A 19,880-nucleotide genomic window follows, 5' to 3' on the forward strand; every position below is an offset into this window, starting at 1 on the left:
CTTTCATCTGCATACACTGTACACCCACCACTAAACCTCTGCCTCAAATGCTTTCCCACACAAACCGCTGTGCTTGAATGGACACTATTAGCAACAGATGACTCATCCCATTTAATCCATTCTGGACGGGGAACCCCTTTTTGGTGTTTAACTTTTTGAAGCATTATGTTATACTTTATAGCTATTGAAAAATAGCAGATCTACAAGCTCATAGCGCGGCACCGAGTGCCGCGCTACGAGCTTGTAGGTCTGCTATTTTTTTTAAATGTGGGTGCAAATCTTTGAATATATATTCTTTCAGAGCGAACGTTCTTTAACTCATATCTTTGCTTCTGGGGGCGGTCGCCGGTCGCTGGAAAAACATATTTTCAGATGGGGGTCGGCGGTCAAATACAGATAATTCTGGGTGGTTCTTGACATGAAAAAGGTTTTTTGATTAATTGAAAATTGTATTAACAGTTTGCAGAATTACAGTACATTTCAAGCACAAACTCAATACAAAGGCTGTTAACTGTGAGTGGACGACCCAATTAAGCATTACACTTGTTTATAACAGGGTCCACCATGTTCAATTCATCAACATTGAAGCACCACCGACATAGAAACATAGAAACATTCTTCAAGAACACTGTCAGGATTTATTTTGTAGAATCGTCCTCCGATCGAAATGGATTAAAGAGGACTCTCCTTCATTCCTTTTTTTTCTTTCTCCTTCTTCTTGTTTTTTTGAATTTACAATGCAATGTCACACAGGTCACGGTTTATGTAATAGGGCTAAATTACTACCTAGCCTCTCGGGCACAAAGGAAAAGGGCCCCGTTGGTCGTCACGGACAGGAAATGAATAGCAAACAAAAGCACACACTGTACGTTATGTCACTATAGCCAGCTGTACGTGGCCCACGGTAATGAGCTGATTAGAGACACATGGCAATAAGGCACATATCGCATGTGTTGTGACGTTACCATCTTCCTTCTGTTTGTATAATGCCTTAGATTCATACTTAATTGCGCACGGGGTGTCAAGCACCAAGAATAGCATGCGACCTCATCCCTCTGCGATGCATTGTGAGTTCGCAGAACGTAGGACACACACACACACACACACACACACACACACACACACAGAGAGAGAGAGGGAGAGAGAGTCGAATCACTCAAATTAGCGTAGCTCTGAAACTGAGACGGAGAACACTACAAGGGTGCGGTTTTTCTTTGGGGGGGGGGGGGTGAATAATGTGTCGAATGATAAGACGTGATTGCGGGCCACAGCTTGCTCCTGCATGCAGCTGCTCTCTCTCGTTAGCCTCCAAATGCATCCTCGCAGGGACGCTCAGCTCACACCAGCGGCCATAGAACCCGGCACCTCTCGCATATTTCTCGTTATCACACATACTGCAAGTAACCATGTGCAGCCGGAGCACAGAGAGACCTCCTCCTCCATGCAGCACAATACCCGGCTAACGGAAAGTATAGGGATAATTCAGAGAGTATACCATAATGTGGGCGTTGGGAAGGGAGGGAGGGAGGGAGGGAGGGAGGGGGGAAGGACACTAACAGTAAGGAATCATGGGAGTGGATACAGCCATGGCAAGGGAGGAAGTAGCCTGCTACCAGTGTTGTTTTTGTCGACTAAAACTAAATGTTCGTCGACTACCTGTTGTCACTGACGAAAACTAAATGGAAACTAAATGAAAATGAAGCTACTAAGACTAAATGTATTGACAATTTCGTCAACAGATAGAAACTAGACCAAAATGCTAGGAAGGGACTAGTGGACAAGAGATCCAGTATAAGTCATTTTACACTTGGTTGCATGCTGAAAATAGCAGATCTACAAGCTTACAACGTGTCACGCTGCGACGCGTTGTGAGCTTGTAGATCTGCTATTTTCAGTCTCACAGTGCGTTTTAACAGCGGGAGAGCAACAGCCACTCTGGGCGATCCAAATCTCCTAGTGGCTAGTAGTGGGCGTTCCTGCTGTCATTACCTATTGATTGATTGATTGATTGATTGATTGATTAACAGTTAACAGTACAGATTACAGTACATTTAAAAGTACAACTCAATACAATAACTGTAACTGTGAGTGGACGACACCATGAAGCATTACACTTGTTTACAATAGGGTCCACCATGTTCAATTCATCAACACATTTAGAGACGTATACGAATATACACAATAGTCAAAACAGGAAAGGAGGTAAAAAGGGAAAATAAACATACAGTGAGGGTTGAAAAGGGGGTGGGTGGAGGATTCAGATTTGACGACGGCCAGTTTCGAATTGCAGCCGTCCGTAGGTTCCCTTTGAGAGCAGTTTTGAAGGAGTCAAGGGTTGCATGTCTTAATGACTGTTGGTAGGGCGTTCCACATTTTAGTGGCATAGGAGCGAAATTTATTTAGTCCATTGTTTGTGCCGAATCTGGGTTGCGCATGTCCTCGTATTGGTAGTATGAAAGGTAAACAAAGCAACACATGTTTTTGATTAGATATCGCCGGACGATGTCGTTCCAAAGATTTTTTCGGGGTGACTTTCCTCTGCCCAATTTCCGACTATCGCCTCTTCGCCTGCTATTGCCGGTATAGTTTCCGCCCGGGTCCCATATAGACAAATACGCCAGGCTGTTGCCCGCTGTTAAAACACACTGTCACCGTATGGCCCCTATAGCTCCGTTTGTAACCTCATATTTATGCTTAGCTCCGAGAAGAGTTTATGTAGCAGAATATCAGGTCGAAATGGGGTCGAGCACTCCACAAACAGTTTTGTTTTTCACAGTATCGTTTCCAAAAAGTAAAAGTATACTTAAGCCGGCACGTACAATTTTAAGTCAGGGGTGAAACAACCGCTTCCAAAGTGGTTGTTTGTCAGCCAGTACCATGTTGTTTTCCCAATGCAATCTTACGGAAGCAGTGCTGCGCATACAACGGACGGGGGTTGACTGGACTACATTTTTTTAAATTTAAGCCTGATTTAAGTAGTTGTTTCACGTATAGCAGTGTATAGATATTGGGGTTCCAGACAGAGCTATATGGCCCCATGGAGTCGTTTCCATGGGAGTTGTAAAATGGTTATTTTAGAATGCCAAAGATTTTAGATTGTCAAATACAATGTATTATTCTTGTCAATCTCAGTCAACACTGGAGCCACTTTTCACAGCATTCAATGTACTCATTCTAACTCCAACTGCAGATGTTAATCTAACAACCTGACCTGACTCCTCCACGCTGTCAGCGAATGCATATATACTTATTTGTGTGTCGCCCTCTTATCTTCAGCACAGATCCTTATATGACCATTTATAGTATAGCATCTCTGTTAACCCATTTTGGGGCGGGAACCCCTTTTGGTGTTAGCATTATGTTATGCTTTAGCTATTGAAAAATAGCAGATCTACAAGCTCATAGCGCGCACCGAGTGGCGCGCTACGAGCTTGTAGGTCTGCTATTTTTGAAAAATCGCGAAAACGTGGCGCAAATCTTTGAATATATATTCTTTCAGAGCCAACGTTTTTAACTCAAATCTTTGCTTTTGGGGCGTCCCTGGAACAACACAATAAATATAATATTGGGGGTCCTTGAAATGAAATAGTTTGAGCGTCACTGACATAAGAAACATAGGTTTTTCAGAAAAACTGTCATGTTTTAGAAGATATTTGTAGAATCGAACTTCTAAATGTGTTAAGACTTAGACTATAAGAAGTGTCTGAGAATATAGGTGTTGAGGAGGCTTTGCGCCCCTGGAGGAGGGCCTGCCTGCTATGGAACAGGCCAGGTATAGGAACTGTTCCTTTTACTCTCTGTATTGTCGCCCTCATGGCGTCCAGGACACACATTTCCTTATCAGGTCGCCCGCAGAGAAACAAACACGGCAAGGCAGCTCATATGAAGGGGAGTTTCCCTGTGTCTGTTTGAGCTGGAGAAGAGAACCAACAGAAGCCTTAACCCAGTTAGACCCCGAGGACGATTCTATACAAATGCCTTCTAAATCCTTACAGTTTTATTGAAAAACTCTGTTTCTATGTCAGTGGTTCTCAAACATTTTCATGTCAAGGACCCCCAAAAATATATGGAATTGGCCGCCGAGCCCCATCTGAAAATATGTTGTTCCAGGGACCAAGAAGCAAGGATTTGACCTAAAAACGTTCGCTCTGAAAGAATATATATTCAAAGATTTGCGCCACATTTTCACAATTTTTCAAAAATAGCACTCGGTGCCGCGCTACGAGCTTGTAGATCTGCTATCTTTCAATAGCTAAAGCATACCATAATGCTTACAACACCACAAGGGGTTCCCGTCCAGAATGAGTTAATTGAATTTCGGAGAGTGAGCGAGATGGCGAGAGAGATAGGGTTATAGAGGGAGGAAGAGAAAGAGAGAGAGAACAAAGTGCTGCATTTCCAACAGAGCTATAATGTACACGTGTTGATTGTGGTGAATTGTGTGTCAGCACATGATGTGGCAAATCATTGTGTTCTGGCCGTTAATGCACATGATATACAGCTTGGGGAACAAACAATCTCTCACATGTGCAGGAGATTAAGGTGTATTTGCTTCGCGTTTTGCAAACACATTTGTGTTTTGTTATAGTAGGACAGCTTGCATTATTTACACACGCTAGACATGCTGTAAATACTACTACTGTGTACGTACAAAAATGACTGCTTGGTTTGGATGTTTTTATTTTGTTTCGATTTTATTTCGATTTTATTTACCCATAGAGCGCCGAGGTCCTCTCTCTCTCTCGCTCTCTCTTTCACTCACACACACACACACACACACACACACACACACACACACACACAAAATTGTCGTATGCTAATGCTTCCGGTTCTAGTTCAGCATATAGCTTTGCTTGTTTGGTGTGGCAGCAGATGTGTGTGTCTGTGGTTAAAATCTGCTGCCACGCCAATCAAGCAAAACTATACTGGAAACTGAACCAGACCCAGAAATGTATGCCAATGCCACCTTTGAAACGCACGCACACATACACACAAGCTTACAGGGGAGCACACATGCACAGCCATACAAACAGGCAGACAGACATACGTAAGCAGACACTATCAATTCTATCAGCGTACGAGAGAGAGAGAGAGAGAGAGAGAGAGAGCACCAGGCCAGGGTGTGTATTTTAGGAATGTGAATCATTGAATGATAGATGTGATTGGGTCAGTACACAGAGGTGGCCTGAAATTAACATGTTGCTCCATGCAACAGCTGCTTCTCGTTATAGCCTCCACATTGCGGACAGTAGACTACAATACCCAGGTAATACTGGGACTCACTGTAAAGTAGACTACAATACCCAGGTAATACTGGGACTCTACAGTAGACTACAATACCCAGGTAATACTGGGACTCACTGTAAAGTAGACTACAATACCCAGGTAATACTGGGACTCTACAGTAGACTACAATACCCAGGTAATACTGGGACTCACTGTAAAGTAGACTACAATACCCAGGTAATACTGGGACTCTACAGTAGACTACAATACCCAGGTAATACTGGGACTCACTGTAAAGTAGACTACAATGCCCAGGTAATACTGGGACTCACTCTACAGTAGACTACAATTCCCAGGTAATACTGAGACTCACATGTAAAGTAGACTACGAGAGAGAGAGAGCGATGAGTGTGTGTGTGTGTGTGTGTGTGTGTGTGTGTGTGCGTGTGTGCGCGCGTGCGTGCGGAGCCACGGCAGTGGGCACCTGCCTGTGTGGACAAGATGGTAACTGAGGAGAAGAAAAGGACCTGACCCAAGATCAGTAACACTCTGGAGAGAGAGCTCAACAACTGCAGAGTGTGAGGAACAGACACACGACACACAGACAGAGTAGAAGGAGAAACAGGCAGATAGAGTTGGAGAGAGAGGCGATAAGGGCGGTTCAGAGGGGGGGGAGAGAGAGAGAGAGAGAGAGAGAGAGAGGCAGTGTGGGGGGGGGGGGGGGTAGGTTGATGCAGAGACATTTGAAACGATATTTGGTTCAATCTACTTGCGCCTTATCCACTTATAGACACCTGCAATATCTTTACTTTGATCTACCTTTGATCTTCTGCTACAAAGCTCCATCTGATTCTCTTTGATTGATTGATTGATTGACTTCTTATTGACATATTCGCATGTACAAGTAAAAAAAAAAAAAAAAAAGAACACACGCATACAATAGTCAAAAGGATGAACACAAGAAAGCTTGAAGGCTTATTCCATTGTGGTTTCCTTTCCAAGACGGTTCAACACACAATTATAGGCCATACTGTACATAGTTATGAATAGTTCCTGCCATCATTCTTTTGTGTGAGTTACAGTAGGTGTTTTTTCCAAGACAGCAGAGATATTCTTCTAAATTGACTGTACTTCTCTTCTGTTGTTGAACAGCTGATGCTGTGGGGTGGGTGAGTGGGTTGGAGAGGGGGAGGGGAGCATCATGCGAGCTATCTGTGTGTTGTATATCTATCTATCTATGTCTGTCATTCACGTTTTTATTATGGGACCTCCTCGAAAATGAGATGCTGCATCCCGAGGGGCTATCCCTTCAATACATCTGAAATACATCGGGAAAATCGGAAACATATTGCCAGCACATCTGGTGCTTGAATACTGTAAACTCCTCACACATGCTTGCATGGGCTCACATCCCCTCAGCTCTGAAACAGGAACCAGAGAGACAGAGAGAGAGAGAGAGAGAGAGAGAGAGAGAGAGAGAGAGGGAGGTAAAAGAGGAGAGAAGATCAACATGTTGAGACAGATAGAGCCCTGGAGAGACACCAGAGGGGCCGAGAATTATGGGAGTGCAAATTAAATTACACCGGAAGGGAGAGCCAGGTCTGGACCTGCAGGAAACAGCTCTCTCTCTCTCTCTCTCTCTCTGTGTGTGTATGGGTGCTCGTGTGCATGTGTGTATACCTTGTATGTCTGTCTGCCTGTTTGCATGGTGTGTGTGATCCCCTATTAAGCGTGTGCGTGCATGCGTGCAGGCCGGGTGCGTGCGTGCGTGTATATACATGTGCAGCTAATCGTCTCAATGCGTGCACGGCACACGTATACATTGAAGCAGGTTTACAGGCCGCCGGCCGCTCACTGTCACCCATCCGCCATGATGCACCCGACGTCGTCACCTCACTTCCTCACATCCTTCTTTCCTCCCCTTAGGCCCCCCGCTCTCCTCCTCCTCCTCCTCCTCCTCCTCCTCTTCCATCACCTCTTCCCTAACACCCGGCGTGCATTAATCCTGCCACACATAACTCCATTATCCCATTCTGGGCGGGAAGAAGAATAACCCCTTTTGGTGTTTTTAAAGCATTATGTTACACTTTATAGCTATTGAAAAATAGCAGATCTGCCGCGCTACGAGCTTGTAGGTCTCCTATTTTTTGGAAAAATCGTGAAAATGTGCTGTGTGTGTTTTTAACTCAAATCTTTGCTTCTGGAACAACATATATTTTCAGATGGGGGTCGGCGGCCAAATACAGATAATTCTGGGGGTTCTTGACATGAAAAAGGTTGAGCACCACTGATGAGGTTTTTCAGAAAACTGTCATGATTTAGAACTCAATTTAGAACTCAAATCTTTGCTTCTGGGGAGGTCCCTCCCTGGAACAACATATTTTCAGATGGAGGGGGTCGGTGGCCAAATACAGATAATTCTGGGGGTTCTTGACATGAAAAAGGTTGAGCACCACTGATGAGGTTTTTCAGAAAACTGTCATGATTTAGAACTCAATTTAGAACTCAAATCTTTGCTTCTGGGGAGGTCCCTCCCTGGAACAACATATTTTCAGACGGAGGGGGTCGGTGGCCAAATACAGATCATTCTGGGGGTTCTTGACATGAAAAAGGTTGAGCACCGCCGACATTGAAACCGATTTTTTCAGAAAACTGTCAGGATTTTAGAAGACATTTGTGTAGAATCTTGTCTTCAGGTCTCAATGGGTTATACCTTCCCCTCGCCTTTCTCCCCTTCCTCTCTGGCTCATCTTGTTATGCCTCCACTCTGCCTCCAGCAGAGCGATATATACTCAGGAGGAGTGACGGCTTGGGGATTCAGGGCCTGAAGTATACTTGTGTGCTTTTTTGTGCAAAAAGGTCACACTAACACAGAGGCAAAGATTAGCAATTCTGATTGGGTGTGGGGGGGGCTCTGAGAAGCCGCTGTATAGCCCGCCGCACTGCATGCTGGGCCTTATTGCATTAGCGCGGTGGTGTATAGTGTGCACGTTGCGCAGTGCTGATTAGCCTATTTAAGCCTGATAATTTAAGAAAAAGTCTTCTAAATTCTGACAGTTTGCTGAAAATACCTCATATTTGTGTATCAGTGGTGCTCAATAGTTCATGTCAAGGACTCCAACAAATGTAAATGGCCACACAATTGACCCCCATCTGAAAATATGTTATTCCAGGAACCTCTCAGAAGCAAAGATTTGAGTTAAAAAACGTTCGCTACTGAAAGAATATATATTCAAAGATTTGAGCCACATTTTCAGGATAAAAAAAAAAATAGCAGACCTACAAGATCGTAGCGCGGCACTCGGTGCCGCGCTATGAGCTTGTAGATCTGCTATTTTTCAATAGCTAAAGCAAAAGGGGTTCCCGCCCAAAATGGGTTAGGTATAGGCATGAGGAGTATCGCATGTAAATGGATGAGAAGGAAACACACACACACACACACACACACACACACACACACACACACGCACGCACACGCACACGCACACGCACACGCACACGCACACACACACATGAGCCTGTGTATACATGCACTTACATCATTGCACATTATTCAAATTGCATATGGGCGACCTCCCAAGTGTGTGAATGGTCAAACACACAAATACGATGTTTCAGCCGGATTCATGTGTTATCACTTATCACTGCATCAAATACACGTTATACCAACCAGTTATCAAGACGTTGGAAATTGGAATGAAGCCAATATGGCCATATTATTGACCATACTGACGTTGTTTTCAGTTGGAGCACTACACTATAGTCGACCTTGTTGGTACTATTTGATAAGAAAACTAGAAAAAGTGCCCTTCTGGGCACAGGTCTCCACCAGGAGGATAGGACTGTGTGTGATGTTTGGCAAAATGTTTAGGAGTAATATAAACATGTTTTTTTGTAACAATTTTCTTCATTTTGTTGAGGAAATGCAGAGCCAGATCACTCATAGCATCTCTGAGGATAGAATTCTGGATGAGCAGGACATGTGCAGCATTTTGAAAACTCTGAAAACTTTGGAAGGCAATGTTAGCCAATCAGTGTACAATCTGAGAAATCCAACAGACTCGTCTTGATCACATGACTACAGAGATCGTGTGTACCGATTTGCGTGATATTTGGATGAAATCTGTGCGACTAACATAAGCAATGTGTTTAGCAGAAATCGGCCTCATGGTGGCGCTATAACCGGCAGATGTGGAGGGATGCAGGGAAAATGTTTTTCCATGGCCTCTAGGGAGTGCATGCAGTTATAGCTAAAACAGGAATTGGCCTGTTATAGCGCCACCATGAGGCTGATTTGGAAAATAATGAGTGGCATGTCGTCCTCGGCCTAGTGGAAATGTGCGTGTATAATTTCACGGAAATTGCACACTGTTTTTGTGATTTGTGGCATTTTGTTCGAAACGGACCATTCATGTGAGCTTTGGAAGCCAATATTAGCCAATCAGGATGGAAGATGGGAAATGGTGCAAATCCGTGTTGATCACATGACTATGTAGATAGTGTATACCGAATTGTGTGATGTATGGATAAAATGTGTACGGGTAATCTACAGAAATGTGTTTTGCCTAAATCGGCCTCATGGTGGCGCTATAACAGGCCGTTGAGGAATATTTGGGGCAGAGGTTCATCGTTGGCATCCATGGAGTGTGTGTGCACAGTTTGGCATGGATCGGGCCAACGGTACCGGAGATTAGCTGATAACGGACGGACGGAAGGACGGAAGGAAGGAAGGAAGGAAGGACACACACACGGACGGAGTGCAAAACATACTCTCTCCCCATGCCTTCGGCCTGGTGGAGACAACAACAAAAAACAAAAAGGCGATGCGGATGAGACACGGTGACCTGTGACCACGGTGACCTGCGCTATAGTTCTGTTGTAATGGACACATCCGGCATTGTTTGTTTTCCTAGAAATCATGTGAGCCCCTCTTTGACAGCAGCTTCTGGGTATAGTGGTGGTACATCTCAATCTTTAATGGTGGATTCCATTTCCATGTAAACCTGCGTTCCGTGGTGTTATTGTAGCGAAAAAAGATGACAAAATTGCCATCATCATAGATCGCTCGCTACTTAGCATCTCTCACGGAGGGTATGGCATTGAAAGTGCTAATGTTGTGTGTGTTGAGGGTTGAAGGGGGGGGGGGGGGGGGGGGGTTGGAGTTCATACATGACATTAACATTCAATGTTAATGTCATGTATGACTGTATATGTCTTTCTGCTGTAAAGACACCAATAAACGTCATGTTGAAAAAAGTGAAAATGTTTGTTTTTTATTGACTACTACCGTATATGAATTATAATAATTTGTTATGATGATGTTGTACTATCAATCACCATGAAAGGGTATATACGTGTCTTCAGTGCATTATACTGTATTTAGCCCATTTTGGGCGGGAACCCCTTTTGGTGTTAGCATTATGTTATGCTTTAGCTATTGAAAAATAGCACATCTACAAGCTCATAGTGCGCCACCGAGTGGCGCGCTACGAGCTTGTAGGTCTGCTATTTTTGAAAGATCGAAGAACCACTGACATAGAAACATAGCTTTTTCAGAAAACTGTCAGGATGTAGAAGACATTTTTAGAATCTGATCTCAGGTCAAAATGGGCTAGACAAAGAAGATATGCCAGCATTTTACAAGAAGGGATATGGATGTACTATGCTGCAATGTGTCGTCCATTAAAAATTCAGTATAGTGGACTGCAGTATCAACTACCTGATCAATACTGGATTTTTACGCATGAGGTTCATGGAGTTCTCAAATTGTAGCCTTTATATGCTTCGTTGGACTTCATCCTGAATTTCACTGTAGTGTTTTAGTTGTATAACTTACCAGCGTTATATTTTATCCCATTTTGACCTGAGATCAGATTCTAAAAATGTCTTCTACATCCTGACAGTTTTATGAAAAAGCTATGTTTCTATGTCAGTCGTTCTTCGATTTTTCAAAAATAGCAGATCTACAAGCTCGTAGCGTGCAGAGTGGCGCGCTACGAGCTTGTAGATCTGCTATTTTTCAATAGCTAAAGCATAACATAATGCTAACACCAAAAGGGGTTCCCGCCCAGAATGGGTTAAATTGATATGACCCGCTTTACTCTGCTATAAACACTCTTGCGACTTGGATACTATGCAAACGTCATGTTTTATTAATTGGCATTATGAGCTGTGGGAGACTGGGCGTGTGGCTGTGATATAACAATGGAGATATGCTGTATGATTTTAACACAATTATAATAAAAAATCCATGTGACACATTGACATTTGAGAGAGGAATACTATGAGACAACATTCTGACATTACAAAGATATCTTTTTTTTTGGGAACCGAGAGCCAAATACTGGTCTTTCATTCTAAACAAAGAGATGATATTTATTCATTGCAACAGGAATAAATACCCCTGCTCACCTTCACTTACACGACTTAGAATTTAATCTTGTTTATTTTAACTGCATTATATTGGGGATAAAAGGAACGGTATTCAGTGGAACAATAGGCACAGTCCTGTCCTACGGCCGCTGTCCAGTGTCCATGGTTCTGAAATGTGAGTAGCTACAGCAGTGGTATACAACTGGCGGCCCGCGGGCTAAATTCGGCCCCTAGGGGGTTTACTTGTGGCCCTGGACCACTATCGATATTCAAGAAGAACAAGAACAAATAATTTAAAATGCTAAATATGTCCATTTATGAATGAAAGTTTATTTGTGTGTGTGTGTGTGTATATATATATGCGCCCCTCAAAAAGCTACGTGTCTCCATTGAAAGCGGGAAGTCAAGCGGAAGTGCTGAAGGCATTTGCTAAAGGCACGCTGCGTCGCTGCCTAAGTGACGTCACTCATGCGACTCCTCCCATGTCTCTCGCTGCCACTCAAGTGACTACTGGCCAATCGCAGCGCGACTTTTCCGGGACTTCTGTGACGCACGCGGAAGGCTTCGCAAGGGAATCTCGGGAAAATTGTGCCTTCAATTTTGACACACGCCCCAGAGCCGGAAGAGGTGTCTACCTTCATATGTCTATATGGTTGATAAGGCCACAGGCTCTTATGACATTTCATGAACCATTAGTTGAGAGTTATAGGGCACAGTGACATTCAGCCAAGGAAACTCTTGAATGATTGGATGAAACACACAATGGTGTAAAGGCTAATGGATGAGATGGAAAATGTGGTGGTTAGGGTTATATGGAAAAGATCCACTCAAAACTAAGAAATATTGTAGGTAGCTACAAATGGAGGGAGATGGCATGTAATAGAACGACTGCACTAAAAACTCATGTTGTGCTCATTTATGTTGATGTGCCACTGAAAATATATACAATGCAACTTTTATTTTCTTCTTTTTTTCTGTCTGGCCCCCGACTTTGAGTAATCTTACAATTGTGGCCCCCTGCCTTTATAGTTAAATGGTAAATGGTGCATTTATATAGTGTCATTATCCAAGGCGCTTTACAGAGATTACTGCGTGAAAAGAGGAGTTAACGCGGGAAATTATGGGCACTAGATTTGCCAGTAAACCTCAAGTTTAGCAGCATATACGGTAATATACAGGTGTGATGGTACAACTCGGGAGTTTACCGGAGTTTGTTGGAACGTTTAACGGGAGTTTCCTGTAATATACACATCCGTATTCCATGCTTTTTGCGCTGTGCATGGATTGTGCATTACATTCACCCATTCACACACACATTCATACACCGATGCCAGAGGAAACCATGCAAGGCACCAACCTGCACATCGGGAGCAATTTAGGGGTTCAGAGTCTTGCTCAAAGGACACTTCGACACTCACACTAACCTTGCGGTTCCCATCCGGTCACTCTACCCCTGAACCACTGACTGCCGCCTGTTGAATCCAAGGGGCCAGTGAGGCTTTCCAACGTTGAAGCACTGGGCCCTAGCGGTAAGAGGAGGGACTGCAGGCGGACCCGTGGAAGTATGACGAGGAAACCCCGTGAAGCTGGGCTTTAACATTGAGCGCTCGGTTGCCCTTCCGCATTTGACCACCAAAATGTGGTGGTCAAATGCGGAAGTAGACGTTCTGAGACGGTACTTCCGGCAGTCTTCCGGGTGCTTCAAAACGCCACTGAGCAACTTCCACTGACATGAATAGCTGGGGGGGGCGGAGCTTCGCGCCAGTTCAGTCTCTATCCTTGTATATACTCTATGGTTGAATCACCCTGAGCTATACAGTACGGTCTGGTTTCAGTGCTATGGCCTGGTGCTGTCCATGCAGCACCAGGTGATATGATATGATGTGATATATGATATGATATGATGTAGTACTTTATTGTCAGTTCACACTGAAATTTGTCTTGCAAACATGCAGCAGCCATGTATGCAGAACACATATATACACATATTTGACATATAGTACACAGAACAAAACAATATTACATACATAGAGATGTAGGCAATGTCCACCACCTATAGAGATAACCCCATGGCTACAAAAAGCTTAGCTATGGTGGACCTGGCACCGTGGTGCTGTCCATGGTGCTGAAATGTGGGTCGCTATGGACCTAGCACCATGGTGCTGTCCATGGTGCTGAAATGTTGGTCGCTATGGACCTGGCACCGTGGTGCTGTCTATGGGGCTGAAATGTGGGTCGCTAATACTATGGCCTGGCACCGTGGTGCTGTCCATGGTTCTGAAATGTGGGTCGCTATGGGCCTGGCACCGTGGTGCTGTCCATGGTTCTGAAATGTGGGTCGCTATGGGCCTGGCACCATGGTGCTGTCCATGGTGCTGAAATGTTGGTCGCTATGGACCTGGCACCGTGGTGCTGTCTATGGGGCTGAAATGTGGGTCGCTAATACTATGGCCTGGCACCGTGGTGCTGTCCATGGTTCTGAAATGTTGGTCGCTATGGGCCTGGCACCGTGGTGCTGTTCATGGTGCTGAAATGTTGGTCGCTATGGGCCTGGCACCGTGGTGCTGTTCATGGTGCTGAAATGTGGGTCGCTAACACTATGGAACCTGGCACCGTGGTGCTGTCCATGGGACTGAAATGTTGGTCGCTATGGGCCTGGCACCGTGGTGCTTTCCGTGGTGCTGAAGTGTGGGTCGCTATGGACCTGGCACCGTGGTGCTGTTCATGGTGCTGAAAGGTGGGTCGCTATGGTCCTGGCACCGTGGTGCTGTCCATGGTGCTGAAATGTGGGTCGCTAACACTATGGAGCCTGGCGCCGTGGTGCTGAAATGTGGGTCGCTAACACTATGGAACCTGGCACCATGGTGCTGTCCGTGGTGCTGAAATGTGGGTCGCTAATACTATGGTCCTGGCACCGTGGTGCTGTCCGTGGTGCTGAAATGTGGGTCGCTAATACTATGGTCCTGGCACCGTGGTGCTGTCCGTGGTGCTGAAATGTGGGTCGCTAATACTATGGAACCTGGCACCATGGTGCTGTCCGTGGTGCTGAAATGTGGGTCGCTAATACTATGGTCCTGGCACCGTGGTGCTGTCCGTGGTGCTGAAATGTGGGTCGCTAATACTATGGTCCTGGCACCGTGGTGCTGTCCATGGTGCTGAAATGTGGGTATAGCTAACTATACTGAGCAGAGGTGGAAGAGAAGCAGAGAGGCAAGGCCTATACTGTGTATAGTGCAAGACAAATGGAACTGATTGAATCAATGTCTCTGTCTATTAAATATTACGTTTGTGGGTTTTTTTATTTGTTCATTCAGCCGCCTTTGGGCTCCGTAGAAGGAATGAACACTGTTGCGCAATGTGTGTGTGTGTGTGTGTGTGTGTGTGTGTGTGTGTGTGTGTGTGTGTGTGTGTGAGTGTGAGTGTGTGTGTGTGTGTGTGTGTGTGTGTGTGTGTGTGTGTGTGTGTGTGTGTGAGTGTGAGTGTGAGTGTGAGTGTGTGTGTGTGTGTGTGTGTGTGCGCGAGCGCGCACGTGCGTGCGTGCGTGCGTGTGTGTGCGTGCGTGCGTGCGTATGTGTGCGTGCGTGCGTGCGTGCGTGCGTGCGTGTGTTTACTGAATGTAGGCCAGTGAATGTATACTGACGTCATGAGAAGCTTGCAACAAATTTGCACAATATTTGTGTGTGTCAGAATAAATACCTTGCAGCTGTTGTTTGGCTTGTTGCGCCCAAAGCCCTATAGTTATCTCTATATAGTATGATGTGCAGTCTGTGCGGTTAAACAGAACGACTACAGTATGTTATGGAACAACAAATAAAGCAAGCCGCGGGAACAATGCAAAGCCTCTCGGGAGGATTAGGCACAGAAAGTCAACGTGGTATGCATGCTATTATGTTATTGGAACGCTATCACCTCCTATGGTTGTAGTATATAGCCCCCCCCCCCCCCCCCCCCCCACACACACACACACACACACACACTGCTGTCACAGCAGGCCTACACACACGCTGCATGCCTCTGTTATGATATGTATACAATACAAGCCTGCTGCTCCCGACATCCATGCACGTGCACACACACGCACGCACGCACGCACGCAGGCACGCACGCACACACACACACACACACACACACACACACACACACACAGCAGGGCATGTTGGACCGATTCAAATTGACGAACCCTTTATACTGTTCAAGCGTCTCACTCGCACTCACATTCATAATATGCATCGCGCGCACACGCACACACACGCACACCCACATTGCGTTATGTAAGATTATAATATTGATGGTGTGTGTATATAATAAGCAAACTATAGGAATAGGCCGGATATATAAAAGCACTTTGTACCTGAACTGTGATGAACTCTTGCCCCTTAAAATGCACCTCTCCAGATAGTGCTATCGGTTTCCATGGCGACTGTGTGAATCCACACCCCCGCCTCGCGTGTGTGTGTGTGTGTGTAGTGTAGTGTAGTGTAGTGTAGTGTAGTGTAGTGTAGTGTAGTGTGTGTGTGTGTGTGTGTGTGTGTGTGTGTGTGTGTGTGTGTGTGTGTGTGTGTGTGTGTGTGTGTGTGTGTGTGTGTGTGTGCGTGCCTGCGTGCGTGCGTGCGTGCGTGCGCGAGCGAGTGAGTGAGATCCTACCTTACATTCCTCCATGCATGTCCTAACCGAATATGCGTCCACCTCGTATTTCTGAACCAGCAGTTCAAACTCCCGGTAATCCTCCTCCGCTCGCAGGTCAAGCGTCTGATAAGCCCGCACGCACTTGAGGCACCCCTGCTGCCCGTCGAGTCCCGACGCCGCCATATTATCCAGGGTGCAGTTCAGAGCGCCAAGGCTCCTAAACCCGTAAAACAAATCCAAAAGTGAGTAGGAATTACAAAAAGAAAGGTACAAATCGCTCAGGTTCACGGACTCATGCGTCCCCTCCTCGTCCCCTCCTCCTCCTCCTCCTCCTCCACCGGAGAGGCCCATGAGGGAGCACGCGGTCTCCGCGTCCGTGAAAGTGAAGCAGTCTTTGGACAGGCTGTCGGGGTGACAGGTGTCCATTCGCCACAGATGGTGTTTGGTTGAATTCCCTAGAAAAATAAGATCTTGCTCTCTGGCGAGCCGGCGGCCGGGGTCAGGTGGCGGCGATGGGATATGTTGGTGTTGGTGGTGTTGGTGGTGGTGGAGGGAGTTGGAGTACTCGCCCGTGATGTCCGAGGAGCGCTTGTCTCGGGTCCGCGTCAGCTTCGCCTCGGCGCAGAACCACAGGTGATCAGAGAGCAGGACGGTGATGAACAGCAGCGAGGCCAGCGACAGTCGCCATCTCTGCGCCCGCTCCGACTCGGTGAATGGCTTCTCGTTCTTCTCTCGGGGCGCGAGCCAGAATTTCAGGCTGTCATCTTGCTGCAGACGCATCCAAGCGCCCCTGGTCATGTTTTAGGAAAGCGATGCATGCAGCAGCCCTGGCCGACTCCGCCGCGGGGGCTCCTCTGCCACAATACTCATTGACTTGGGGTGGGGGGGATGGACTCCGCGGGTTATTCCTCGAACAGTTTGGGGCGCCGTTGCCTTGCCTTCCACACGCCGGGGTCCAGGGCGCTTCCTATCTCGCGCCCCACCACGGCTGCAGTTAGTCAGTGCTCTTCCTCTCCTTCTTCCGATCCAATTAACGCGCCCGCACAGATTAGTAAGCCTCGTCGCGCTGCCGCAGATTCCCGGTTCTTCTCCATGGCTCCTCTCCGGGTGGTGTAACTGTAAACCGCGTTCTTTTTGACCGCATGCCTTCTTCTCTCCTCCGATCTCGCCCCGCGGCGCGGCCGGCCGTTCTCTCCGCCGTTTCTCCCCCTCCCCGCGGGGTTGTTTGTTTCTCGCGTCGCGCGCTGGACGGGAGGAGAGAACAGCTTGTTGCAACTGCAAGCCTCTCTCTCTCTCTTCTCTCTCGGTGCTTGCTGCTGATGCTGCTGCTGCTTGCTGGGTGCCGCCGTACGTCGCCCGTCGTCGCGCGCGGATTCAGCTAAAGAAGGACAGCCAAAGCAACAGAATACGTCCCCGGCGTCAGTCGTGGAAGAACCCCGCTGTGATCCCTGTGAGTCCGTGTCTGGGCTGCAGGATGGTGCCTTGTTGTTTCCTTCTTCTTTCTCCCGTTAGTAGCAATTGTCATCTTGGACCTCCGTTAAGTTGCCGCCATGTTCGGCTTGAAACACTTTTTCGGGAAGCTGCTGGGTCCGTTTGCGTCATCTCCATCGCTGCGATAGCTCCATCGTTGCGCAGTGGCGAAGCAAGCTTATTACCTTCTACACACACACACACACACACACACACACACACACACACACACACACACACACACACACACACACACACACACACACACACACACATGTGCACACACACACGCACACGCACACACACGCGCGCGCACACACGCACGCACGCACGCACGCACGCACGCACGCACGCACGCACACACACACACACACACACACACACACACACACATGCAGGCACATGATGGCGTGACGCTTGTCCTGCACGCTGTTCCACAATATCAAGTCTAACATTATACTATCATAGTGAGGCATATATGTATATAAACACGCACGTTTGATTGCCTATATACTATAGCGACATCTTCCTTTTGGTGCATAGCCTCCACGAGCCCATTCACAAGAATTTCAATGTAGGGTATAGTTTATATAGCGAAGACATGTTGCCATTGTCATTCTCTCTGAGGCCAAATTATGAGATTGCATGAATGAATTATGCTAGGCTGCATGACGGCTAAATAGATATTTGGGTACAGCCTAATAATGAATGCGCAAAAAGTGGTTAATGTTCAGCAGAGACTTTAATTCAGATGGACATTGGCGGGATAATATAACTGTGATGAAATCATTGATTGATTGATTGATTGATTGATTGATTGATTGATTGATTGAAATATTTATTAACTGTTTGCAGAATTACAGTACATTTCTCAATTCAATACAAAGACTGTTAACTGTGAGTGGACGACCCAATAAAACATTACACTTGTCCACCTTGTTCAATTCATGAAAACATTTAGAGACGTACAAATAGACACTTCTATATAGCAAAAAAAAAAAAAGAGAACAGGAATTCATCATAAAGGAGGTAAAAGGGGAAAAGAAACATATACATTGAGGGGAAAAAGGTGTGGGTGGTGGGGGGGGGGGGGGGTTCAGATTTTACGGTTTCGAATTGCATGCATTCATACACTATAGTTCTCTTCAGCAAGCAGGATTTGTTCTGAATCTAAGATGTAATAATGTATATACATGACAACGGCTGCAAAAATCGGTATAGTGTTATAAGTGCAGGAAAAAACAGCTGTGGAAGGTATAGGCTATAATCGCTATATAGGCTACTACTATTATAGGCTATTAGATGGAGATAATTGCTGAGCTCTATTTTAAGTATGGTGTGAATGAAAGTGTGTGAGAGAGAGAGAGAGAGAGAGAGAGAGAGAGAGAGAGAGAGAGTATATTAGCTTGTTGAGAGTAAGTAAATTGCAGTGTTATTTATCCTTGTCGTTACAGCTGCTTAATCTCTGTCGGTGTAAATGGCTTGGAGTGCTACTAACGGGATGAATGAACGTTAGCCTGCTTAATGTTAATGGACATGGATAAGACAAGAGATGATTACCTGATTAATTTGTGATTAAGACAGGGGGGAGGACTCATATTCAAGCTGTTACACAATGTGTGAGAAGAAATGTGATAATGTAAAATCATCCTAATTAACTGCATAGGCACTGTTGCCCCTGTCAGATATGCAATCATGACCAATACCTGTTACCGTACTGTATAACCTAAGCCTATAGCACTTAATAATTAGGGGTCAAGCCCAAAGGGCATAGCCTATATGGGTATGCGTGTGACATCATCATCATACCCGGAAGTTATGCGGGAATGCCTACCGAGTGGCAAAAAACTATACTTTCTGGCCTTGACAGCCCATACATCCAAACAGAAGTCCTATTTGATTGCATTAAATGACTTTAAACAAAATTAAATTCACTTTGTCGCTCACTTTGCCACTCGATTTGCCACTCGATCTACCATTCACTTTATCCATGCGCATATTCACATTTTGTAGGCTACTTAAAGGGTTGTTATATATGCAATCTGGGAACCCATCTGAAAAAACTTGAGAGACTGTTATGTGACGTTGATGATTTTGTCTCTAAACCAGGTATCTGCCTCTGATATAAATTGTCTGAATACAAGCAACTTGGGTTCATACCAATGCAGAGACATTTGCACACGCAC

At 45.8% G+C, this 19,880-nt stretch overlaps 1 protein-coding gene across 1 annotated transcript in view; it reads right to left on the reverse strand.

The window, feature by feature from the left end:
* nalf1b (NALCN channel auxiliary factor 1b) overlaps positions 1–17,022 on the reverse strand; it is a gene marked incomplete at both ends in the record, with an annotated part of 164,545 nt that extends 147,523 nt beyond the window's left edge. Inside the window, one exon of the mRNA XM_079518765.1 lies at positions 16,243–17,022. Coding sequence (XP_079374891.1) covers positions 16,243–17,022 — 780 coding nt within the window. The remainder of the gene's footprint in view (positions 1–16,242) is intronic.
* Positions 17,023–19,880: the final 2,858 nt, after the last annotated feature.

The sequence above is a fragment of the Electrona antarctica genome (genome assembly GCF_951216825.1).
Source record: "Electrona antarctica genome assembly, chromosome: 13".
Classification (NCBI taxonomy): Eukaryota; Metazoa; Chordata; class Actinopteri; order Myctophiformes; family Myctophidae; genus Electrona; species Electrona antarctica.